Genomic DNA, 22,087 nt, shown 5'->3' with positions numbered 1-22,087 from the left:
TGAGACACAGGAACAATGGGAGGCCATTTAGTCCCTCTAGCCTATTCTATAATTTAATGAGATCAAAACTGAACCATGGCCGAACTAAATATACTGGTTTTACCCCAATATTCCCTAATATCTTTGATTAACAAAAATCTATCAACCTCAGATTTTAAATCAACAATTGACCTAAACATCAAATGTCTATTCAACTCAAAAATTCATTGAGCCTGATATTTTGGCAAAAGATTGGCTCCAAACTGAATTGCTGGAAGTCAGCCTGGAGTGAAAACTCCAGAACTTCAATCCAAATGCCGAACTTACTGAATGACAGATGGGACTGCATATCAATAGGCTCTGCCTCTGGATTCTACATGAAGTTCAAAAATTCCCCAAACTAGATCCCATTGACACCAATGGGACTTGTATAGCAATGGTTATCAGAATGGAAGTTTCTTTATTTAGTTATTTCTGTTTAATATTTTAATTAGTAACATATTTTACTGAACTTTTTATTCAAAATAATTAATTTTATTGAATTTTTCAGTGTTTCAATGTCAGAGAGACTTAAACTATTGAAATCCCTCACAGCTTTTACAACCATTAAATCAGGGGATGGAGCTCACCAGCTGTTAAATCTTTCAGAGGTCAATTTGGGGTCTAAACATAGGAACACATGCCTGCTCCACCATTCAATAACATCATGGCCGAGCCTTTACCTGAGCGCTTTTCTACACTAACTCCATGTCCCTTGATTCCCTTAATATCCAACCATCTATCAATCTGTCTTCAATATACTCAGCAACTGACTCTCCACAGCTTTCTTGGAAAGAGAATTCCAAAGATTCACTATCCTCTGGGTGAAGGAATTTCTTTTTATCTCCCAATCTTATTTGGGACTTTGACCCTGATTCCAGGCATCTCAGCCAGTGGAAACATCATCCCTGCATCTACCTTGAGAAGCTTCATAAGAATTTGGTCTGTTTCAATGAGATCACTTCTCGTTCTTCTAAACTCTAGGGCGCATGGTCCCAATATAATTGCAGTACAGCAGAATTGCTTTTGTACTCAAATCCTCTTGCAATAAAGGCCAACATCACATTTGCCTTCCTAATTGTCTGCTCTACCCCGATCACTGATTTACAGCTATTCATATACAGAGACATTGTGAACACCATCTCTCTCCATTTTGAAAATAGTTCACTTTTCCAATTTTTCTACCTCACAGCCCATATGACCAATCAGCTTTATCAGTAGCAAATGTGATATGATATACTTGACTCCCTCATCCAAATTATTGATACAGATTGTGAACTGCTGGGGTCCCAACACCGATCCCTGAAGCAGGTCACAACCTGCCAACCAGAAAATGAGTGTTTATTTCTATGATTTTCTATGTTAACCACTCATTAATCCTTGCCTGTATATTAATCCTAATTCCATGTACTCTAATTGTGTTTGATAACCTCTTTTATCTGTTCTGCTAGTTACAAAGTCAAAATCTGTAAAAGATGCATTGAATGTTACCTTCCTTTCATTAATTCATGTTGACACTGCCTAAATCTTATTATTAGTTGTATAGGTTAATAGCAACATTAATTTTTCCAATATCTTTTTTAAACTAATGCTAATTTTTTGCAGTTCCTCAATAATTTGGGATGTAATTTTCCACTATCTGCAGCTAGCTAACTGACTAGTGTTTTCTCCCCTGAAGGCAGGAAATAGCAGAGAAATTAAACAGTCTTATTCCTCAATATAATTTTTGTCCGTCCATAAGGGACCCACCTTAACTTTTGCTTTCTCTATACCTATAGAAGTTTTTGTTTTTAGGAGGTTTGTTTTTGATGGAAGTCCTCAACAACTATTGTCGCATGTGCTTCTAAAACTTCCTGACTTGTACCATGTCCTACATAACACCTGCTGTCTAGGGGCCTACCAATGTTTCTACCACTCCGTGTTTCTTAACTCCACCAAAACTGTTTCTATTTCTTGATTTGCTGGGCCAAGATCTTCTATCTCTACCACCTTTATCCCATCCTTTATTATTAGGGCTCCTACTCTTCCTTTCTATTTTGTCTCTCCCTTCTAAAGTATTCTGGAATATTTAATTCCCAACATTGTTTTTTTTGCGATTACATCTCTGTATCCACTAATACCGATTTATTTCTACTTGTGCCATGAATTTGTCTATCCTTTTATCTGATTGCACATAGCACTTAGAGGGCCTTTGTCTTTTTTTTAACCATTATCCCCTCATTTCCAAGTGGTTGGTTGGCTCATAATTGACCTAATCAGAAATACAATTGTATCAATCACTATCCGTGGTTCAACTTTTCTCAGGCTACTACAGATAGGCAATAAATAGTGGTCTTGCCAGTGAAAGCCACAGCCCAAGAAAATACAATTTTCCTATTTCTGGAATAAACCTCTCATAATAAATTACAGTTAATACCAAGTGTATTTTTGTAAGCTTTATATTTACTCTGTTGGGTGACCCCTACCTACAAAAGCAATCGTATTCTTATATTCCATCCAGCCCATCCTAAATTTCTGGCCTCTGCAGTTTCCATGCAATATAACATAATTTTTGATTTTTATGTTATATGTGAACATTTCCTCCCACTAAGAATCTTGCCCCAGAAACATGGTCTTTAAATTCACTCTTTCCATTTTATTCCCATACCACAGTAATAAACCAACAATACCTGCAGTTGTCACAGACAGGAAAATCAAAGTGACTGCTAAGAAAGGAATCCATGAACTCTCTGCCACATTCTTCACACAGTAAGTAATCGAATTCCATAACAGGTCCTGTGAAGATCGATACATACTTTGAGCAAGAGACAAAGGCCTTCTGAAATTGTATCCTACACCTGGTCAATAAAAGGTACAAAAATGTGTGCCTTTGGATACAAACATGAGGACTTGACTTCAATTTACAACTATATCACTAAATACCACATTGTGGAGTCCCCACAGCAATATTTCAGACACAGAATATGAATGAAAGATTAAAAATAAAAGTGGGTTGCTGTTCAGTATTATTGAGTGCTGCATGCCAGCCATTGCTATCCTTCAAATAAGATTTTTAAGCAATGCTCATGAAAGATCCAAGATAGTATCCAAACAAGAATGTGATATACTCATGTTCTCCAGCTAACAAGCAGCAATGGAGAGGCTTGCTGAGGGCTGTGTAGTTGATGGTGTTCACGTGCATTTTCAATAGCTCATGGCAAAGTACTTTTTAGCAAATCAGATGCCAGTGGGATGAAAGGTTCAGTGTGGATATTAAATTAAACAAGAGACTAATTAGAGAGCAGTGCGAATGGTTGTTTTACAAACTGAACTGTAATTGTGCAATGGTGTTGGACATAATGATCTTTTTAATATACCCAAGACTGGGTCATTAACATGCATTTTAAAAGTTTGCTAATGACATGAAACTCAGAATGTAGTAAACCATGGGAATAATAAGACTGTGTGCAATAAGAAGTGCAGGTGAAATCTTACCCAGGTGTGAAGTCAATCAATTTATTAGCATAAATTAGAGGCAATGTAAACTAAAGACTAATATATCAAAAGGGACGTAAGTACACAAGTCCTTGAAGGTGGCAGAAGGCTTTCAAAAAAAGATTTACAGATTTTTAGCTTTTTAAAAACCATGTAGTACAAATCAAAGAATCTTTTCTAAACCTTAATAAACCTCTAATGAGTATTGAGGTCAGTTAGAACATAGAACACTACAGCACAGTACAGGCCCTTTGGCCCACAATGTTGTGCCAATATTTTATCCTCCTCTAATATCTATCTAACCCTTCCCTCCCATTTCTCTATCATTCATGTGGCTTTCCAAGAGTCTCTTAAATGTCCCTAATGTATCTGCCCCCACAACCTCTGCCAGCAGTGCGTTCCACGCAGCTACCATTCTCTGTGTAAAGAAAAAAAATCCCCCTTATACCTTTCCCCAGTCACCTTAAAATTATGCACCCTCGTGTTAGCCATTTTCACCCTGGGGAAAAAGTCTCTATGACTGTCCACTCAATCTATGCGTCTTATCATCTTGTAGACCTCTATCAAGTCACCTCTCATCCTGCTCCTCTCCAAAGAGAAAAGCCCTAGCTCACTCAACCTATCCTCATAAGACATGCTCTCCAATCCAGGCAGCATCCTGGTAAATCTCCTCTGCAACCTCTCTAAAGCTTCCACATTCTTGCTATAATGGCTAAATAGAAGTTCTGAGCAACAAGCTTTAGGTAGGATCTTAAAGGCTTAGGGTGCAGAGCAGATTAGTAAATGGTACAAATGGTAGGATGGTACAGGAATGAAAGCTTTAAGTGAAGTGGATGGACTGGAGAAGCTCAGCTTGTTCTTACAGCAGAGGAGGTTATGGGGAAAATTAGTTAAGATGTCGTAAATTCTCAATAGTTTCAATACGGTCAAAGAAGATAGAGAAAAGGATCAGTGCAGTCCTTAGATGTCCTAAAAAGATAAAACCAGGTTCAACTGGGTAGTAGTCCTCCGCCATCCACAAATGAAACGAGAGCCTTTTCTTTGGAATTAGGTCAACATACAAAATACAACCTGAACACAGCAGCATGCAGAAATCTTGTGTACTAATCCATAGCAAGAAAGATATTTCAACTCAGGCCTTAGAATTAGATTTCATTTAAACAAACTGTTTAAAACAGTGCATGTACACTGGGTGTTATATGGCCCAGGGATTCATTTTAAAATATACTTGCAATGCCATAAATGAAAAGAATATAGGTTCTAGCTGCACATCACATTCTTAAAATGTACAATGTTAACTCCACAGTATGTACTTTGGAAATTTTAATTCTCCAACTAACTTTTTTCATGGTAATGCATCCATATTGTGAGGATAGCTTGATCATTTTTCCCCTTGTAACCTATACAGGTTTGCAATTCCTGATTCTTACAAAGTAAACTTCTCTTTTCAGTATTTCAAACCTTATCATCTCAGAAAACTACGCACTCTTCCACCTCTGACCTTTTCGTGCCACTCTTTCTCCAATCTTTAGTGGTTGTGCCTTCAGCGTCCTGGAATTCAATTTAGCCTCTCCATCTCTCCTTCCACTCTCAACACTGTCTTTAAAACTGAACTTTGGTAATGCTTTTAATATTTCCAGTGGTGGTCAAATATTTTAGATGCAAGCTCTGTTGCTCACATCTTTTATTCTATGTAAAGTATACTCTACAGACATACTCTTTCATTCCTGGGTCTTACAATCTACACTAATACATAGTTTCACTGAGTGGAAAACAATGATTCACCTAATGAAGGGTTTCGACCTGAAAACCAACAATTCCTTTTGTCCCACAGATGCTGCTAACCCACTGAGTTTCTCCAGGAAATTGTTTGTTGCTCCCATAACAGCCACACTACTCCAAACTTATCATCACAAGAGATTTCCAAGTGCACAGAGAACAGAAATTTTCAAAGCCTCTGAAAATGTGTAACATCCCCAGCAAAATGTGGGGATTCCTGGCCCATGACTTCTCAGAATGGAGAAGAAACATTTAGGGCAGCATTAAGCACCTAGAATTGCTTCACTAGGAGGACATCAGCACCCAGTATAAACAATAGAAAGAGTGCATCAATTCTCAAACTCCCCACTCACCTGCTTCATCAAGCACCTCCTGCCTCACCTATGGCAGAGTCTACATGTCCCACACTGGCCTCATCAGCTACCTAATATCCCAAGGAAATGAAGTGGAAGCAAACCACACTAAACCCTGACGCACAAAATAGAATAATTACTCCTGTACAGAGGTATTACTGTGCAAACCTCAGGACTTCATGAGATAATGTTATATTTGATTTAACTGATCTCTAGTAGCATTTTAGAAGATTAAACATAAATATACCTGGTTGGTGTATAACTTTATTCACTTCCTGTATCTCCTCCTCCTCCTCTTCTAGAAAAAATCCTCCTCCTGTATCTATTACTTTGGATATAGGCTTTGCAATGTTGCTACCTGTAAGTGAGAAAGATAAATATAACATCCTTTGAGACAAAACGTTGCACTGCGCCCTGTATCGGAAAATATATGCTCATAAATGCAGATCTCCCCTAGTACCAGAGCTGCAGTGAATTCCTGAATGGCAAGAATTCTCTCTTTATTTTCAATTCAATTCTGGATTATGAGTATGGAGCAGACTTAAAACAACCCTGTCTAGACAAGAGACTGCAAAATGAAATGGCAGTACCTGGGGAAAGGTACAGCAAAACTTTGTTAATCAGGCATCTTTAGGACAATGGCGATGCTAGACTTGCAGATGTTTCAATTCCAATTAATACTCCAATACATTTTTGGGTGTTACATAGTAGTATAATCAATTTTCCAGTAAACTCAGTAAGGTTCAAGGGAGTTTACAAACAAGGCCCTGATGAGTTTCAAGGGACTGCAGGAAATAGGACCAAGGCAAGTTTCAAGGAGCGTGGGAACCAGTGCCCCAGTTTGCTAAGGGGAGCATAGGAATCAGCACCCTGTGAGATAGATGTCAAACCATCAGGATTTCTGCACATTCATCTAGCAGATTAATGGAGTACTCACTTGTGCCAATAGGAGTGTAAGGCCTGCTCGCCAGTCTGGCTTGCCTCAGAAGCAGTGCTCTCTGCCGGTTCCGCTCAATCTTGGCCAGCACACTGGGAGGTAAATGTCTTTTTTGGTCTGCCTTTGCCTCTCCTTCCCCACCTGCAGAGGCTGATGATGATCCATCTTTTCCCTCCAAATCCATGCTTGGGAAATAGTAGCCTTACTTTGTCTCTTGATACTGTAACCAGCTGAAAAGAATATTTTGGAACAGAGAAGTCAAATGATTGCAAAATCAACACTTCTGACATATTGCAAGGGCAGAGTTTACGACAAATGTTATAGGTTAAAAGCCTGATCATTTAACTGGTAAGCCAAATGCTCAATTTGAAAATGATGCATGGAAACATCAAAGACAGCGTGTTGCTTGTGTTAACAGTTCAGTCAATGCAGCAGGAGGAGGGATACAGTTGCTATGGCTGTTCTTACCAAGGCCAGAATAAAAACCCCAAAACATCCACAGGAATTATAGAACAGGAAGGAATAATTTATCTCAACAAAAACAAAGGCAAACTACATCAGGATTCCTGGCAGAAACTATTTTTAAAACGGTAGACTATACTGTTTAGTTTTCTGGCTTGGTCCATTTTCTGTGGCAGTCAGATCCAATTAGTTAGCCTCACATCAGGTTAAGTGAGTACGCAAGATGTTCAAGCTGAAGCTTTGGTTTCATCATCAAAAACTGAGAAGGCACGAAGTGGAGATGATGATTAGTGACAATAGACAAGACATAATGCATATGAAAAGAGGAAGAAAGTAGGTAACAAAGGAAAAATACAACAGTAATTATGAGCAGAGGTAAGTGAGAAAGGTTGTTTACCATCTCTTATTTATGTTTCACATCTAAAACGTCTTTCCCTCTGCAAACATTTAGTTTACAGCATGTAACACACATAGACCAGTGAATTATTACTGAAACAAGTCATGAAATGCAAAGTTTTATACTTGAGACCTACTGCATAGACATCCTGATCCAGGTAGAAACTCCAAATGAAAAATTCATACATGCAGAAGATATCTGAGGAGGAGTAAATGATCACCTAGATCAGGGAGCAAGAAGTTCCGCTGGGAACACAGTATTTTCAGATAACAGTCAAGAGTGAATTCTACATTGAGGTCTTGTGCTTTGTACAGAAATGATATCATGAAATTTTGGAAACACAATTTTTGATTTCAGAGGCTGCTGGTGATTGCTTGTACCAGTGCTCTGAAAAGAAAAAGGAGAAGGTCCACTTGTACCTTAACCAATTTTACATTTGTGTATCCAGTTAATCCCAGGAACTTTACATATGCTAACAAGTCTTTTAAATGATACTTCCTCAAACACCTTTATCCAGTAGACGGTTTAATTCATTCTACTTTCATTCATCCTCTCCGTTACTTCAACATAAGAACTTAAGTGAATCTCACACTATTTGCTTCTAACCAAGCCTTGCTGTTTTTCATTTATTAACTATATTTTTGCAAGCAGAAATTATTTCTCCCCCACCCCCAACGTAATTTTCTCTAAAGGTTAAACAACAACAAACAGTTAGGCTGACTAGCTTTTAATTGCCAGTTTCTACCTTTTGAACAGGAATGCAACACAAATACTATCCTCTAGCACAATTCCCAAATCCAAAGAAAAAAATATCATTTTTGCTGCCATTGCCACTGTTCCTTCATTTAGCAGCATAGGATGCAGCCCTTTCAAATCAGGTCAATGTCATACTTCCAACATTGTCAGTCTTTTAAATTCATGTTTTTTTTATCCTGATCAAATTCTTCCAATCCTCCTTTTTAGGATACTACTGTTTAATGAAAACAGAAAGCAGTCATTTAGTTTCCTGATGTCCTATGTCCACAAGATCAGTCAGAAATTATGGTGGGAAAAACGTAAAACAATCATCATCATAAGAGAGAAAGTATTACCTAAATGAGGGTAAAGTTTACATTTCTATACTACATAAAGGGTACATTTTTACAGGCTCCAGTAGACTGACATGGTATTCCCAGGAGAGAAAAAACTTTGAAAAGAGGTGGGCTGATCAGAGATCAAACAGGAAATCTAACAAAGGAAGAGGCAGTTGAGATTCTGGATGGGCTAAAGTTGATAAAATGGAGATACTAGTAAGACAAAGTGGATAAATTACCTGGTTCAGATGAGATGCATCCAAGATTGCTGAAGAAAGTAAGGAACCAAGTTGCAGAGTAATAAACAGGATGCTGGAGGAACTTAGCAGGTCAGGCAGCACCTGAGGAAGGAAATGGATAGTTGACTTTTTAAGACCCTGAAACATCAACTGTACATTTCCCTCCACAGATGCTGCCTGACCAGCTGAGTTCCTCCAGCAGATTGTTTGTTGCTTCAGATTCCAGCATCTGCAGTCTTTTGCGGACCCAAATAGACCTTACAGGTAAAGCAGCAATTCATTTGCACTACTTCCAATATAGTGCTCAAGATGTGGTCTCCTATAATTGGAGATTATAGGAGATTGGGTGGCTGCTTTCCAGTATACCTATGTTCTGTCAGCAAGAGTGACCTCAAGCTTACAGCTGACTGTCATAATAAGTCTGCATACCACTCCTGCTCTGTTCTCTCTGCCCTTGGCCTCCTATAATACTCCAACAAAGCCCAAAGTAAGCTTCAGAAACACCACCTCATCTTCTGTCTAGGCACACTGCAGCCTTCGGGACTCAATATTAAATTTAGTTATTCCAGAAAACCAGTCTTTCCTGTTTGGATCAAAACTGACCAGTTCTGATGTGAATTCATCCACCTATAACACTGGCTGTTTTTCTCTCTCGCCACGGATGCTACCTGATCTGCTGAGTACTTCCTACAATTTCTTTTATATTTCAGATTTCCAACAACTGCTGTGTTTGGTATCTCATAATCCCAGCATTGTTTCTTTTTCTCTCTTCTGCCCTCATTCATTTCCTTTAATAACACTCCTCCAGACAGATCAGCTTTGATTAACAAGTATTCATCACTCTTCACCCTCTCTGAGATGGCACCAAGAGCATCTGTGTCACCTAGAGAATCTTAGGCTCCACACTATCACAATCATTCCTTGTTCTCTCCACTCTTTCCCCTCTCTACAACTTAGAACATGCTTTTCTCATTTTTCCAGTTTTGACGAAAAGTCTTTGACCTGAACTATTAACTGTTTCTCTCTCTACAGATGCCACCTGATCTGCTTAGCACCTCCAGCATTTTCTGTTTTTGTAACAGAGAGAATTGATGAGGCAAATGTGACTGATTCAACAGATAAAGAATTTCAAAAGGCCACTTGGCCTTTCAAATCTACACCAGCTTTATGTAAAAGCAATCCAGCTTGTCCCACTCCGCTGCTCTCTGCTCATACCCCAATGATATTTTTCTTTCAGTTAGTCAAGTATTTTCATTTTGAATTTTCCTAGTCTTTATCCAAATCTAAAGTAATCTTTTCTGATCTGACCAGAGGACTTTACTTTTTATCTTTTCTTTTTGCTTTCTATTTCCCAACAATTAAGACTTTGCAGACCAAAGCGCCAATTGTATTGAAACCTATTGACTTCATGCCAAATGTAATAAATAGTTTCTATTGGATTAAAGTTTTTATTTAAAGATTACCAACCATAGCTCAGTTGGTAGCACACTTATTTCTGCATCAGAGACTGTGGGTTCAAGTTTCACTACAGCGACAGTTCAGTACACTACTGAGGGAGTTCTACAGTGTCAGGGGTGCTTTCTCCATGCTTGATGGCCTGCTGGATGTTAATGTCTTAAAAATGACAATAAAGAGGTTGTTGCAAGTTCTTCCATATTTTTAACGATAGCATTGAGACCCTTTGACTACCTTTCAATAACTCACCAAATTGAGAAGGAACATACCTTTGGCAGAATGTCAATGTTTTAGCTGGGTGCCTGGAAGGTATGGAGAATGTAATGGCACATGCTAAAGGGAGCTATCCATCCCCATGTTCTGCTCTTCTGAAAGGGCCTCCGGGTGTTGAAAAGGCCTTAAAAAAAGCAAGAGAGACTGCATGTGATATGAATAAACAAATTAATAGCAACATCAGACCGATTGGCCCCTAATGCCGCTCCACCATTTAATAAGTTCCTGGCTGAGCTGAGTAAAACCTCAACTCTGTGGTAACTTTCTATCCCATTGTTCATTAAGAATCCATCCCTGCTATAAAAAAAATTCAAAGACTCCATTTCCACCACCCTTTGAGGAGGAGAGTTCAAAAATCTCTCAGTCTGAGAGAAATATTTTTGCTTTATCTCTACCTTAAATGGACAACCTCTTTTAAAATAGTGACCCTAGTTCTAGATTCTCCCACAAGAGGAAACCTCTGCTCTACATTCAATCTGTCAAGACCTCTCAGAAACTTATGTTTTAATCAAGTTCCCTCTCACTCTTCTGAACCCCAGTGGATACAAGTTTGGCCAGTCCAACCTTTCCTCAGAAACAATCTCTCACTACATTGACAATGTATTTTTTTAATTTTTGCTGCCAAAAAGAATTTTACACTTTCCCGCATTATACTCCATGTGTCAAACATTTGCCATTCATAACACCCAACTATAATCCCCCTGTAGCCCCTTAATCTCCTCTTCACAACTTACTTTCCAACCATGTTTGTGTCATAAGCAAATTCAGTTATCATACCTTTAGTACCTTTATATAAACTGTAAGCCTCCAGCATAAACCTGCTGGCAAACCATTCAACCTTGCCAACTAGAAAAAGACCCATTTATGCCCACCCTCTGCTTCCAGATAACCAATTTTCTACCCACACCTAAACATTACTCCTATAACCATAAGCTTTCATTGCACAATGAAAGTTAATGTTGCTAGGTTTCATGTGTTTGTGTGAGTTGAATTAAAAAGGATAATTTTGCAGGTACCCTGCTTAGTTTGAAATAAAAGCCTTTGTTGATCTGATGGTCACAACTCTTCAGAACACTGTTTACGCACAGCTTCCTTTTCTGCCTAGGGGTACCTCTTCAGTGTTTCCCCCACTAACCTTGTTCCATTCTCTAGCATTATGTGCTAACTTATCCTTCTGAAGTAATATGACAGATGAAAAATTGAGTGGGATTGTAGATCTTGTGCAGAAAATGGTTGTGTTAAAGATTATTTGTAGCAAGTTAAAAGAGGAAGAAGTACCAGAAATGGATGTGTTGGGGAGACACAATAGACTGCTAAAGCCGGAATCAGAAGCAAAAAACAAGCTGCTGGAGAAACTCAGCAAGTCAAAGAGCATCTGTGGAGGCAAAGGAATGCTCAAGACCCTGCATCAGGACTGAGTGTGGAGCCAGTATAAAAAAAGTGTGAGGGAAAGGTGAGATAGAGGCTGATAGTTGGAACCAGGTGAGGTGGGGGCATTTAGAGGCAGATGCTGGTGGGTGAAAAGTCAAAACAGATAAGGAAAAATAAAGTTACATAGAACCAGGTGGGAGGGGAGATGGAAGGGAGAGAAAGAGCCTGGAAAATGAAAAGTGGAACCAGGAAGGGGGAAGATGGGATAGAAAAGATAGACCAAAGGGGATAAAAAGGATAGGCAATGGGAGAAGAAACCCAGGTGGTTTCTGTGGGTGATGGGCAGATGGTACCGGGCGGGGAAAGGCGATCTAAGTAACGGGGGGGGGGGAGAGAAGATGGAAAAGGTGAACGAATGGAGAGAGAAACTTGGTGGACTGGTAGGAGTGGGAAAACACAGGGAATGCAGGTTATCTGAAATTGGGAAATTCAGTGTTCATTCTACCAAAGCGTAATGCGAGGTGTTGTTCTCCGAATTTGTGTTTGGCCTCACCGTGGCAGTGGAGAAGGCGGAGTACGGACAGGCGGGGAATGGAGAGGGGCGTTGAAGTGACACGCAACCGGGAGCTCAAGATAGCCGTTGATGGATGTGCCCGGGGCTCCCCAAGTGCCGGGGTGCGATGGGAGACCAGTCACTGAGCGAGGGACGGCAGGACCCTGGGGCCGACCGTGGGGGTCGCTTCTCCGTGCTGCCGGTCCCGGGCGGGGCGGCCGCCGACAGAGGGGGAGGTGGGGACACCGGTTCACCAGCCACCGCACTTTCTCCAGTGGGAGCAGCAGGAGGAGGAGCTGCACAACCCGCCCCGTCTCTGCCCCTCGGTCACTCACCCGGGCCGCCCGCCGTCCGCAGCTCCGCCACCGGTCCCGGAAACCCCGCCGGGAAATGACGTCACCGGCGGACGCGGAGCGCGTCTGCGCAGGCGCGAGTGGAGGGGAAAGTGGACGCTGCAGGGACATCGTTGTGTTCCCCTCGCAGAACAGTAAGACCAGTTTCCAGTTACAGGCTGTGCAGCCTGAGGTGTCTGTTAGCTGTGAATTCTGAGAAGGTGAAGCGTTCAACATTGAAGGCACTGGAGAGATGCAGCTTTTTGCAAAAATTTGCAATGAGTTTTAAGGCTGACTGGGTAATACTTCTGCTGTCACCATGAACACAACTTTCAGTTGCTGTAGATGTTAGAATTTGTGGTGTAATCATCAGCACAATTTGAGGGAATCAAATACTCCTTCCAGGTGAAGCAACGATTCATTTGTAATTCTTTGAATTTAGTGAGCTGCATTCAGCACTCGCAGTGTTGCATCCTCTACACTGGAGAAACCAAATCCAGATTGGGTAACTATTTCACACAACACCTCTGGTCATTCTACAAGGGTGACCGTGAACTTCCAGTTGCCTATCACTGTAATTCTCCATCCTGCACCCACTCTGACCTCTGTATCCTTGGCTTCTTAGGACACCCAACGACAGCTCAAGGCTCAGCATCTCACCTGTCAAACTCCAGTAACAGCTGGGATTAAACCAGTGGTGCACATCCTGCACTGCTGCCTGTCCATCCACTGGACCCCTCGGAGAGCCCAGTGGGACAGCATGAACTTGCACAGGGCTCCCAAACCAAGTAATTTGCTCCCTGACCTGTGCTTGGTTGGACCTGGTGCAGCCCCATTAAAATGAATGGGACAAGTGGCTGCTGGGAAAAAGTTAAAACTTTATTTATACAGCACGGTATCAGGCCCTTCCAGCCCAATGAATTCGCGCTGCCCATTTAAACCCATGTTATTCCTACCTGTACGTCTTTGTAGGTAAAGCTTACTGGAGCAAAAAAAAACTGTAGGTGCTGGAAATTTGAAACAAGAAAAAGTTCTGGAAGCATTCAGCAAGTTAAGCAGGAGTTGGCCTTTCTGGGCCAAGAACCCTTCACCAGAACTGGTAAAGTGACAAAGCAAACATGTTTTAAGTTGCAGAGAGGCCGAAGGTGGAGAGAACAGAGAGAGTGTCTGGTAGGGTGCAGAGAAAGTTGTCAAGGTTACAATTACTTTCAATGCCAACAGTCAGCTATAGAAAAATAAAAATAAACAAATTTTCTTTCCGTTCCAATGATTTTTATTTGACTTGGCTGTCTTGCTTAATTCTCAAGAAAGTTTTGAATGTTTGTAAAGAAAGAAATTCACATAACAGCAACATCTGGTGAGCCGGCGCGGTGGGGGGCTTCGCTAGCCATTCTGTAAGGGCAACCAGCTCAAACTGACACAGCCCCTACAGTACACAGCAAGCCGATATGCAGGGAGACCAATGTAGACAGATATTGCAGAAAGGGCGATACTGGCAGAAATATCATGGCTGTTTGTTTACAGTGTTCTCAATAATATCATCAATTTGCAAAACACAATATGAGATCTTATCATTTATAGAGATCTTATCATTAAAGCAAACAAATAACAGTAGGGTTTCTCTCCTCAGGAAGTTTAACAAATGCCAGTTTTGAGTAGGCACATTCACCACAGGCAATGACCCAAGGACTTGTCCAGGCATGAGGACTACAAGAATAGGTACTAAGGTAAATTCCTAAATCCTTCCTAAATCTGCAGATGTGGTGTGTGAGCACAATATAATGTCAAAATCTGAGGCATCATTGTTATGTTTGTTCTTCGTCAAGAGACAAACTTTGCGTGGCTTTAACGTCTGAACATTTTATTAACCAACAACAGACTGACTTGCTTTCCCTCTCTTTTTATAGCCACTTCCTGTTCCCCCATGTGACCCCTTGCATTGCCTACTGGGGACTGTAGTTTTTATTATAACTACATAATAATACATAACACATCTTCCCCCTTTATAGAAAAATAAACACAATACCTTGTCCTTATAAACCTGCCAAGAACCCTTGTCCACTCAGCAGCTTTCAATCAGTCTCTGAGGTGGTTTCATAGAACATAGAACAGTACAGCACAGAACAGGCCCTTCGGCCAACAATGTTGTGCTGACATAGCTAATCCCTCCTACCTACAGAATGCCCATATCCCTCTATTTTCCTCTCATTCATGTGCCTCTCCAAGCTCGCTCTTAAAAACCCCCAATGAATTTGCCTCCACCACCCTATCAGGCAACGCATTCCACACATCCACCACTCTCTCAGTAAAAAACGTACCCCTCACGTCTGCTCTGAACCTACCCCCTCTCACCTTAAATGCGTGCCCTCTGGTATTGGATCACTCAATAATGGGAAAAAATTGCTTAACAAGTTCCAGTACAAGCTTTAATAGTTGACTTAAGTCATTGGGAAAATAAATAAATTGAGCAGGATTTCCCGTTACTCTATTTTTACTTACAGCTCCTCCAGGAAGTGGGAGAGTCAAGGTGACCTGTGCCTTGGAGGGAAATATGGAGATGGTGGTGTTCTCATTCACGTGCCTTGGAGGAGGTCACAGGTTTGGGAGATGTTGCTGAACAAATCATGGTGAGTTGCTGCAGTCCATCTTGCAGATGGGTACACTCTGCAGCCACAGTGCATGGGTGGTAGAAGAGTAAGGTCACAGATGGGATACTAATCAGGCAGGCTGCTTTCTCCACAATGGCGCTGATCTTCTTGAATATTGAGGGAGCTGCATTCATCCAGGCATCACCCTCTGAGTTATGCCTTGTAGATACTGCAGGCTGGTCCTTTTTGGTCTGGTACCTGTTTTCACAGGTGTGTTGCTTTCACTTGCTGCATTACTATTGGTGTTTTCCTGGGAACTCTGGTCCACATGTTCATTTTCTCCATATGCTGGCCCCTTTGGTGTACTGACGGGACAGGTCACAGCCATGGATTGGAGTTTGTGGTCGTAGATCCATGTGCTTCCTCTTCAGAGGTGTCCCTCGCTCCCTCTGGATTTGGTATGAATGTGGATTTACTTCCTCTTGCACAACTCCTTGCATGGACCATGTGCTAGAATCATGATCTCGGATTCACAGTTGATCCCCAGGCTTCAGGACTGGTAGGCTTTTCATTGTCTTGCTGTGATTCTGTTTCTATTTTTCTTTCCCTTCCTCTTTAGCCTGTTTGACCTTGTGTGCTCCTTCAGGTGTCAACAGGTTTTCATGTATTGGAAGGTTAGTGCGTATGCATCGACCCATCAGCACTTGGGCTGGTGAAAGGCCGTTCTGCAGTGGCACACTTCTGTAAATCATTAGACTAATATGGAAATCCTCTCGTCCATCTTGCGCTTTCTTCATGAGGCCCTTCACCACCTTAACTGAACTCTGCTAGGCCATTAGATTTTGAGTGATGTGGACTTGAGGTTATATATCGAAACCCCCAAACATTGGCAAAGGATTCAAATTCACTGCTCGAAAATTGTGGACTATTGTCTGATACTACTTCACATGGAACTCCATGCCTCGCAAACACAGCTTTCAGGAATGTGATAACTGCTTTGCTGGATGTCGATTGCAGTGTCGCAACCTCTGGGTAATTGGAAAAGTAGTCTGTTGCAACAATATGGCTCTTCCCATTACAGGCAAACAAATCCACTCCAACTTTGAAATATGGCCTGTCTGGTACAGGGTGTGGTGTAAGTGGTTCTGCTTGCTGCTTTGGTCTGTAGGTAAAGCGTATTTCACATGAAGCAGTAGTCCAGCTGATGTCTTGGTTCATTCTTGGCCAGTACATCACTTCACGTGCTCTACGTTTACATTTTTCCTCCCCAAGATGCCCTTCGTGTATCTTCTGGAGCATCTCCTTGCGTAGTGACACTGGAACCACAAACCTGTTCCCTTTGAAAACCATATCTTTCACTACTGACAGTTCAGCTCTGCATGCCCAATAATCCCGAATACACATTGGACAGTCATCCTTTGCTGCTGGCCATCCTTTCCATATTGTATCCTTGAGTACTTTCATTGTTTCATCTGCCTCTGCTGCTTTCCTAATCTGCTCTGTTCTATCCGGAGATACCGGAAGAGAGGTGACAATCATGTCAACATAGGCCTGTATATCTGCATTAACCTGTTGGTCACTCTTTTCTGTCTTGTCGACTGCTCGAGACAGAGCATCAGCAGCAAATTATATTTTCCCGGTGTGTAGATCATCTTCACATCATATTTCTGCAGCCTTATCAACATGCACTGTATCCTCATGGGACAGTCATTCAGTGGTTTGGACATAATTGAGACCAATGGTTTATGGTCCATCTCCACTTCAAAAGCTTGCCCATAGATATACTGATGGAACCTTTTACATGCATGTGTAGTGGCGAGAAGCTCTTTCTCTATCTGTGCATAGTTGGCTTCTGCACTTGTTAAAGCCTTTGATGCATAGGCCACAGGTTGCCGTGTGCCATCATGCTGCTGCAGTAGTACTGATCCAATGACGTGCTGGGACGCATCAGCTGATGTCCTGATACACCTTTCTGAATCATAAAACTTCAGCACGGGCTCTTCAGTTAGGACCCTCTTCAATGTCTGGAAACACTCTTCTTGCTCATGAGACCAAATCCATTCATTTTGTTGCTCAAGGAGTGACCTAAGTGGTGCTGACACTATTGACAGTTGAGGGATGAACTTAGTCAGGTAAGTCACCATCCCTAAGAAACGTCTCACCTCCTCTTTGTTTTGGGGCCTCTCCATGTTTTCAATGGCTGATGTCTTTCTTTGGTCAGGCTTCACTCCCTCTTCAGATATGACATCTCCTATGAAGGTCAGTGTCTTCACACCAAACTCACATTTTTCATTATTTAATTCCAAATTGACATTCCTTGTCACGTCAAGCACTTGTCTCAGTCGAGTATCATGTTCCTCCTTGGCGAACTCCCAGACGATGATGTCATCCATCATGGTCTTGACACCAGGTATGCCCTCAAAAATTATGTAGATGGTTTTATGGTAGAATTCTGGTGCAGACAGGATCCCATATGGCAGCTGAAGATAGTGATCTCTTCCCTGTAGTGTGTTAAAAGTACACAGTCTCGAACTTGCCTCATCAAGCTTCATCTGCCAAAACCCAGACGATGCGTCGAGCTTGCTAAACCATTTGGCACCTGAAAACCGGGACATGAACTCCTCCCGTGTTGTCAATTTAAAATGCTCTCTCTTGATGGCTTTATTGAGATCTCTTGGGTCTGGACATAGCCAATAAATTGGTCGAAACTAACACCTTGTTTCTGGTCACAGGAAAAAAATGTATATCTCTCAAATGTGATGTTTTTACTTGGGATAAAATACTCCCCAAATTTTTTCATCAAAGTGTGCAACTCAAAAGCTGTCTCATCAATTTGAAAGCTGTTATAGATGTCCAAAGCATCTTCACCAATCACGTGCAGAAAAATAGACGCTTTCAATTTTTCATTGTTCTCTCCCGCTCCACTAGCATCAACTTTCTCATTTTTGAGTTCAACCCATATAGACTCAGTGGATGAGCCGTCCATTATGTCACTTCTGAGTACAGCTGTGATATTGTCCCTGATTAATAATGTAAACTCCCCACCTTTTTACCTCCCTCTCTAAGACATCAAAACCCGGAACATTAAGCAGCCAGTATTGTCCCTCTCTCAACCAAGTCTCTGTAATGGCTACAACCTCATAGTTCCATGTACTGACCCATGCTCTAAGTTCATCACTCTTACCCATAATATTCCTAGCACTGAAATAAACACACTTCAACCTGTCAGTCCCATCACCCCGCCTGTCCTTCCTTACAGATTTACTGGTCATGGCATCTACCTCCCTCTCAATCCCTCCATTTTCTGACCTGGTGCTCTGGTTCCCATCCCTCTGCCAAGCTAGTTTAAACCCCCCCAAGTTTAACCCCCCCCCCCCGCCGCCCCCCCAGGTAGCACCAGCCAACCTCACAGTCAGGATATTGGTTCCCCTCTAGTTTAGGTGCAACCCATCCCTCTTGTACAGGTCACCCCTGCCCCAGAAGAGATTCCAATGATCCAAGAACCTGAAACCCTGCCCCCTGCACCAGCTCCTCAGCCACACATTTATCCGTTCTATTTTTTCATTCCTGCTCTGACTAGCATGTAGCACTGGGAGTAATCCAGAAATTATTACCTTTGAGGTTCTACTTTTCATGCTCTTTCCTAACTCCCTATACAAACTGCGCAGGACCTCTTCCTCTTTTCTATCTATTTTATTGGTACCAGAGTGCACCACAACATCTAGCTGCTCACCCTGCCCTTGAGAATGTTCTGCAGCCACTCTGAGACATCCTCAACCCTGGCACCTGGGAGGCAACACACCATCCTGGTGTCTCTTCTGTGGCCACAGAATCTCCTGTCTGTCCCCCTATCTATCCAGCCTCCTATCACTATTGCTTGACCTGACTTTACCCTGCCCTGCTGAGCCTCAGAGCCAGCCACAGTGCCACTGACCTGGCTGCTGCTGCTGTGCCCTGATAGGTCATTCCCCCACACCAGTATCCAAAGGGGTGCACTTGTTGCTGAGAGGAATGGCCACAGGGGGATCATGCACTGCCTACCTGCTCCTACCTTTCCTGGTGGTCACCCAACTACCTGCTGCCTGCACCTTAGGTGTGACCACCTCATTAAAACTCTTGCCTATGATCCTCTCAGCATCCTGGATGATTCTAAGTACGTCCAACTCCAGCTCCAGTTCCTTAATGCGGTCTGCCAGGAGCTGCAGCTGGACGCACTTCGTACAGGTGAAGTCATCAGAGACACTGGCAGTCTCCCTGATCTCCCACATCCTGCAGTAGGAGCATGCCACTGCCCTAACTGCCATCCCAGTTACTCTAATAGGGAGGGTAATTCTAAGGAAAACCTTACCTGTACTTAACTGATTCTGCTGCTCAGCCTCCTCTCACTAAAGCTTCTTGAAACAAAGCCTCACCTCCTATACTCAACCTCAGCACTTAACAGCTCAAACACAGCCACTCTCAAAAACGGCTGCTACAAAATGGTTGATCCGCTAGAGCATGCCTCCCTTTTATACCTGCAAACTACTTTTATGCGCTGCTGACTCCTCTCCTCTTCTTGCTCAGACAGCTGGGACTTGTTGTTGTTTAGATTTTAATTCTGAATATTTTCCACAGTGGAGACAACAGTATCGGAGTGAGAAGGGAAAAAGTAAGAGTGCAGAAATACCATTTACTTTCACATCTTTTTCCCTCCCATATTTATTTATCATCGCTTGAATGATCAAAAAGATACTATTTTTTTGAAGTGTGACTATGGTGTTCTGGACTGGATATTCCACAAGTAGAAAAATAATTTCTTTGTGGGTTTGGGAATTTACCTTTTCCTACTGTTTTTCTCAACAAATAATATGTATTCCCCTCTCCTCCCAACTTAACACAGTAGAGCCTGGTGAATAAGTAAATACCTCAGGTGTAGGTGGGTTGAGGCAGGAAGAGGGATACGTGATATTACAGGATGAAGTAAGCATTCTTGGTGGAGAGGATGTGGGATTTGTTCTCACCTCTGGATGACCGAGGTTGTGAACCACGTGTATACTCAAGACAGGAATCAGGAGGTTGCAATTAGTAGCTAGGCAGCAAAGCTTGTGGCAAATGTCTGAAGCCTGTCCAGCAGAAATTGATTTAACTCAACGTTATTGGGTCAGGTTTTGTAAGCACAGTGCTGTGGCCATCAGGCATTAAAATTGAACATTAAAATTAAAATTTTGCAGGGTACCGGTGTTCTGTCCACTACAGCCATCTTGTCACTTTAGCTATCCTTCCCAGTCCCACACTGACCTGTCTGTTCTCGACCTTCTCCACTGCGATGGGAGGGCCAAACACAAACTGGAAGAACAACATCTCATATTCCACTTGGGTACCCTCCAACCCAATGGTATGTACATTGAATATTCCAATTTCAGGTAACCCACACCCCCAGAGTTCTCCTCCCACACACATTCACCTGTCAACCGAGTTTTCTTCTTCCTCCTTGTTCAGCTTTCCACCCCCTCCCCTCACCTGCTTCCATCTGCCCATCATCTCCTCCCCATCTGGTTCCACCTATCACCTACCAGCCTCTGTTCCAACTCCTCCTCCTCCACCTGGTTCTATCCTCCCATCATCCCCTTTCAAAACAGGCTATGACGAAATACTGGAGAAGTTATTCATACAAAGGCTCAAACAGAGTAGGTCTGAGAAACTCAAGGAAATGAATAACGTAATCCGATGACACAAGGAATGTGTCTACTAGAATTTTACTGTCTGCTTCCTTCACTGAACTGTGATCTGGGCATCAACAAGATTCACAAGTTAACACATAACCAACAAGAATGGTTTCTCTAAGTCTGGATTTGACCCCAGCCATCTGTGAGCGGTCAACTTCAGTGTAATCACTCAACTAAAGTGCAATCACTAACCTTGCAGCATGCTGGCTAACTCCTGAATGAAGTTTTTCCCCATCAAAATATTTTTGTTATGTCAACACCCAAATGAAATGACATTTCTTTGATGGCAATGGATGTTAACTAAATTGGTAAATTGGTAATTCATTTATTATAGTCACATGTAACGAGGTACAGTGAAAAGCTTTGTTTTGCATGCCATCCATAGAGATCATTTCATCACATCAGTACATTCAGGTAGAACAAAGGAAAAGCAATAACAGAATGCAGAATATAATGTTAAAGTGACAGAGAGAGTACAGTGCAGGCAGGCAATAAAATGCAAGACCATGATGAGGTAGATTGTGAGGTCAAGAGTCCATCTTATTATACAAGGGGACTGTTGAATGGTTTTATAACAGCAGGATAGAAGCTGTCCTTGAGCCTGGTGGTATGTGCCCTCAGGTTTTTCTATCTTCTGCCCAATGGGAGAGGGGAGAAGTGAGAATGTTCAGGGTTTGTGGGATTCTTCATTATATTGGCTGCTTTTCTGAAACAGCGAGAAGTTTAGACAGAGTCCATGGAGGGGAGGCTGGTTTTCATGATGTGCTGAGATGCATCCACAACTCTCTGCAGTTTCTTGAGCTCTTGGGCAGAGCAGTTGCCATACCAAAAAGTGATGCATCCAGATGCTATGCTTTCTATGGTGTATCCGTAAAAATTGGTGAGGCTCAATGGAGAGATGCCAAATTTCTTTAGTTTTCTGAGGAAGTAGAGGCACTGGTGAGCTTTCTTGGCCGTGGCCTCTACATGGTTGGACCAGGACAGGCTATTGGTGATGTTCACTCCTAGGAACTTGAGGCTCTCAATCCTCTTGACCTTTGCACTGTTGATGTAAACAGGAGTATATGCACCTCCCCCC

General features: G+C 42.1%; 1 protein-coding gene across 5 annotated transcripts in view; it reads right to left on the bottom strand.

The window, feature by feature from the left end:
• The window catches only part of LOC127572425 (DNA repair protein complementing XP-A cells homolog), a 97,775-nt gene that overhangs the window by 2,132 nt on the left and 73,556 nt on the right, over window positions 1–22,087 (bottom strand). Inside the window, exons 1-6 of one of the 5 annotated variants that reach the window (XM_052019670.1) lie at window positions 12,720–12,797; window positions 10,457–10,584; window positions 8,733–8,834; window positions 6,562–6,791; window positions 5,872–5,982; window positions 2,688–2,793 (exon numbers count right to left, since the gene is read on the bottom strand). In XM_052019670.1, the coding sequence (XP_051875630.1) occupies window positions 2,688–2,793; window positions 5,872–5,982; window positions 6,562–6,745 (401 nt within the window). In that variant the 5' untranslated portion in view covers window positions 6,746–6,791; window positions 8,733–8,834; window positions 10,457–10,584; window positions 12,720–12,797. The other 4 variants (XM_052019672.1, XM_052019671.1, XM_052019673.1 and 1 more) reach the window with 4 other exon arrangements.

Source organism: Pristis pectinata, chromosome 7 (assembly GCF_009764475.1).
Source record: "Pristis pectinata isolate sPriPec2 chromosome 7, sPriPec2.1.pri, whole genome shotgun sequence".
Taxonomy (NCBI): Eukaryota; Metazoa; Chordata; class Chondrichthyes; order Rhinopristiformes; family Pristidae; genus Pristis; species Pristis pectinata.
This window is presented reverse-complemented; position numbering and strand designations above follow the sequence as displayed.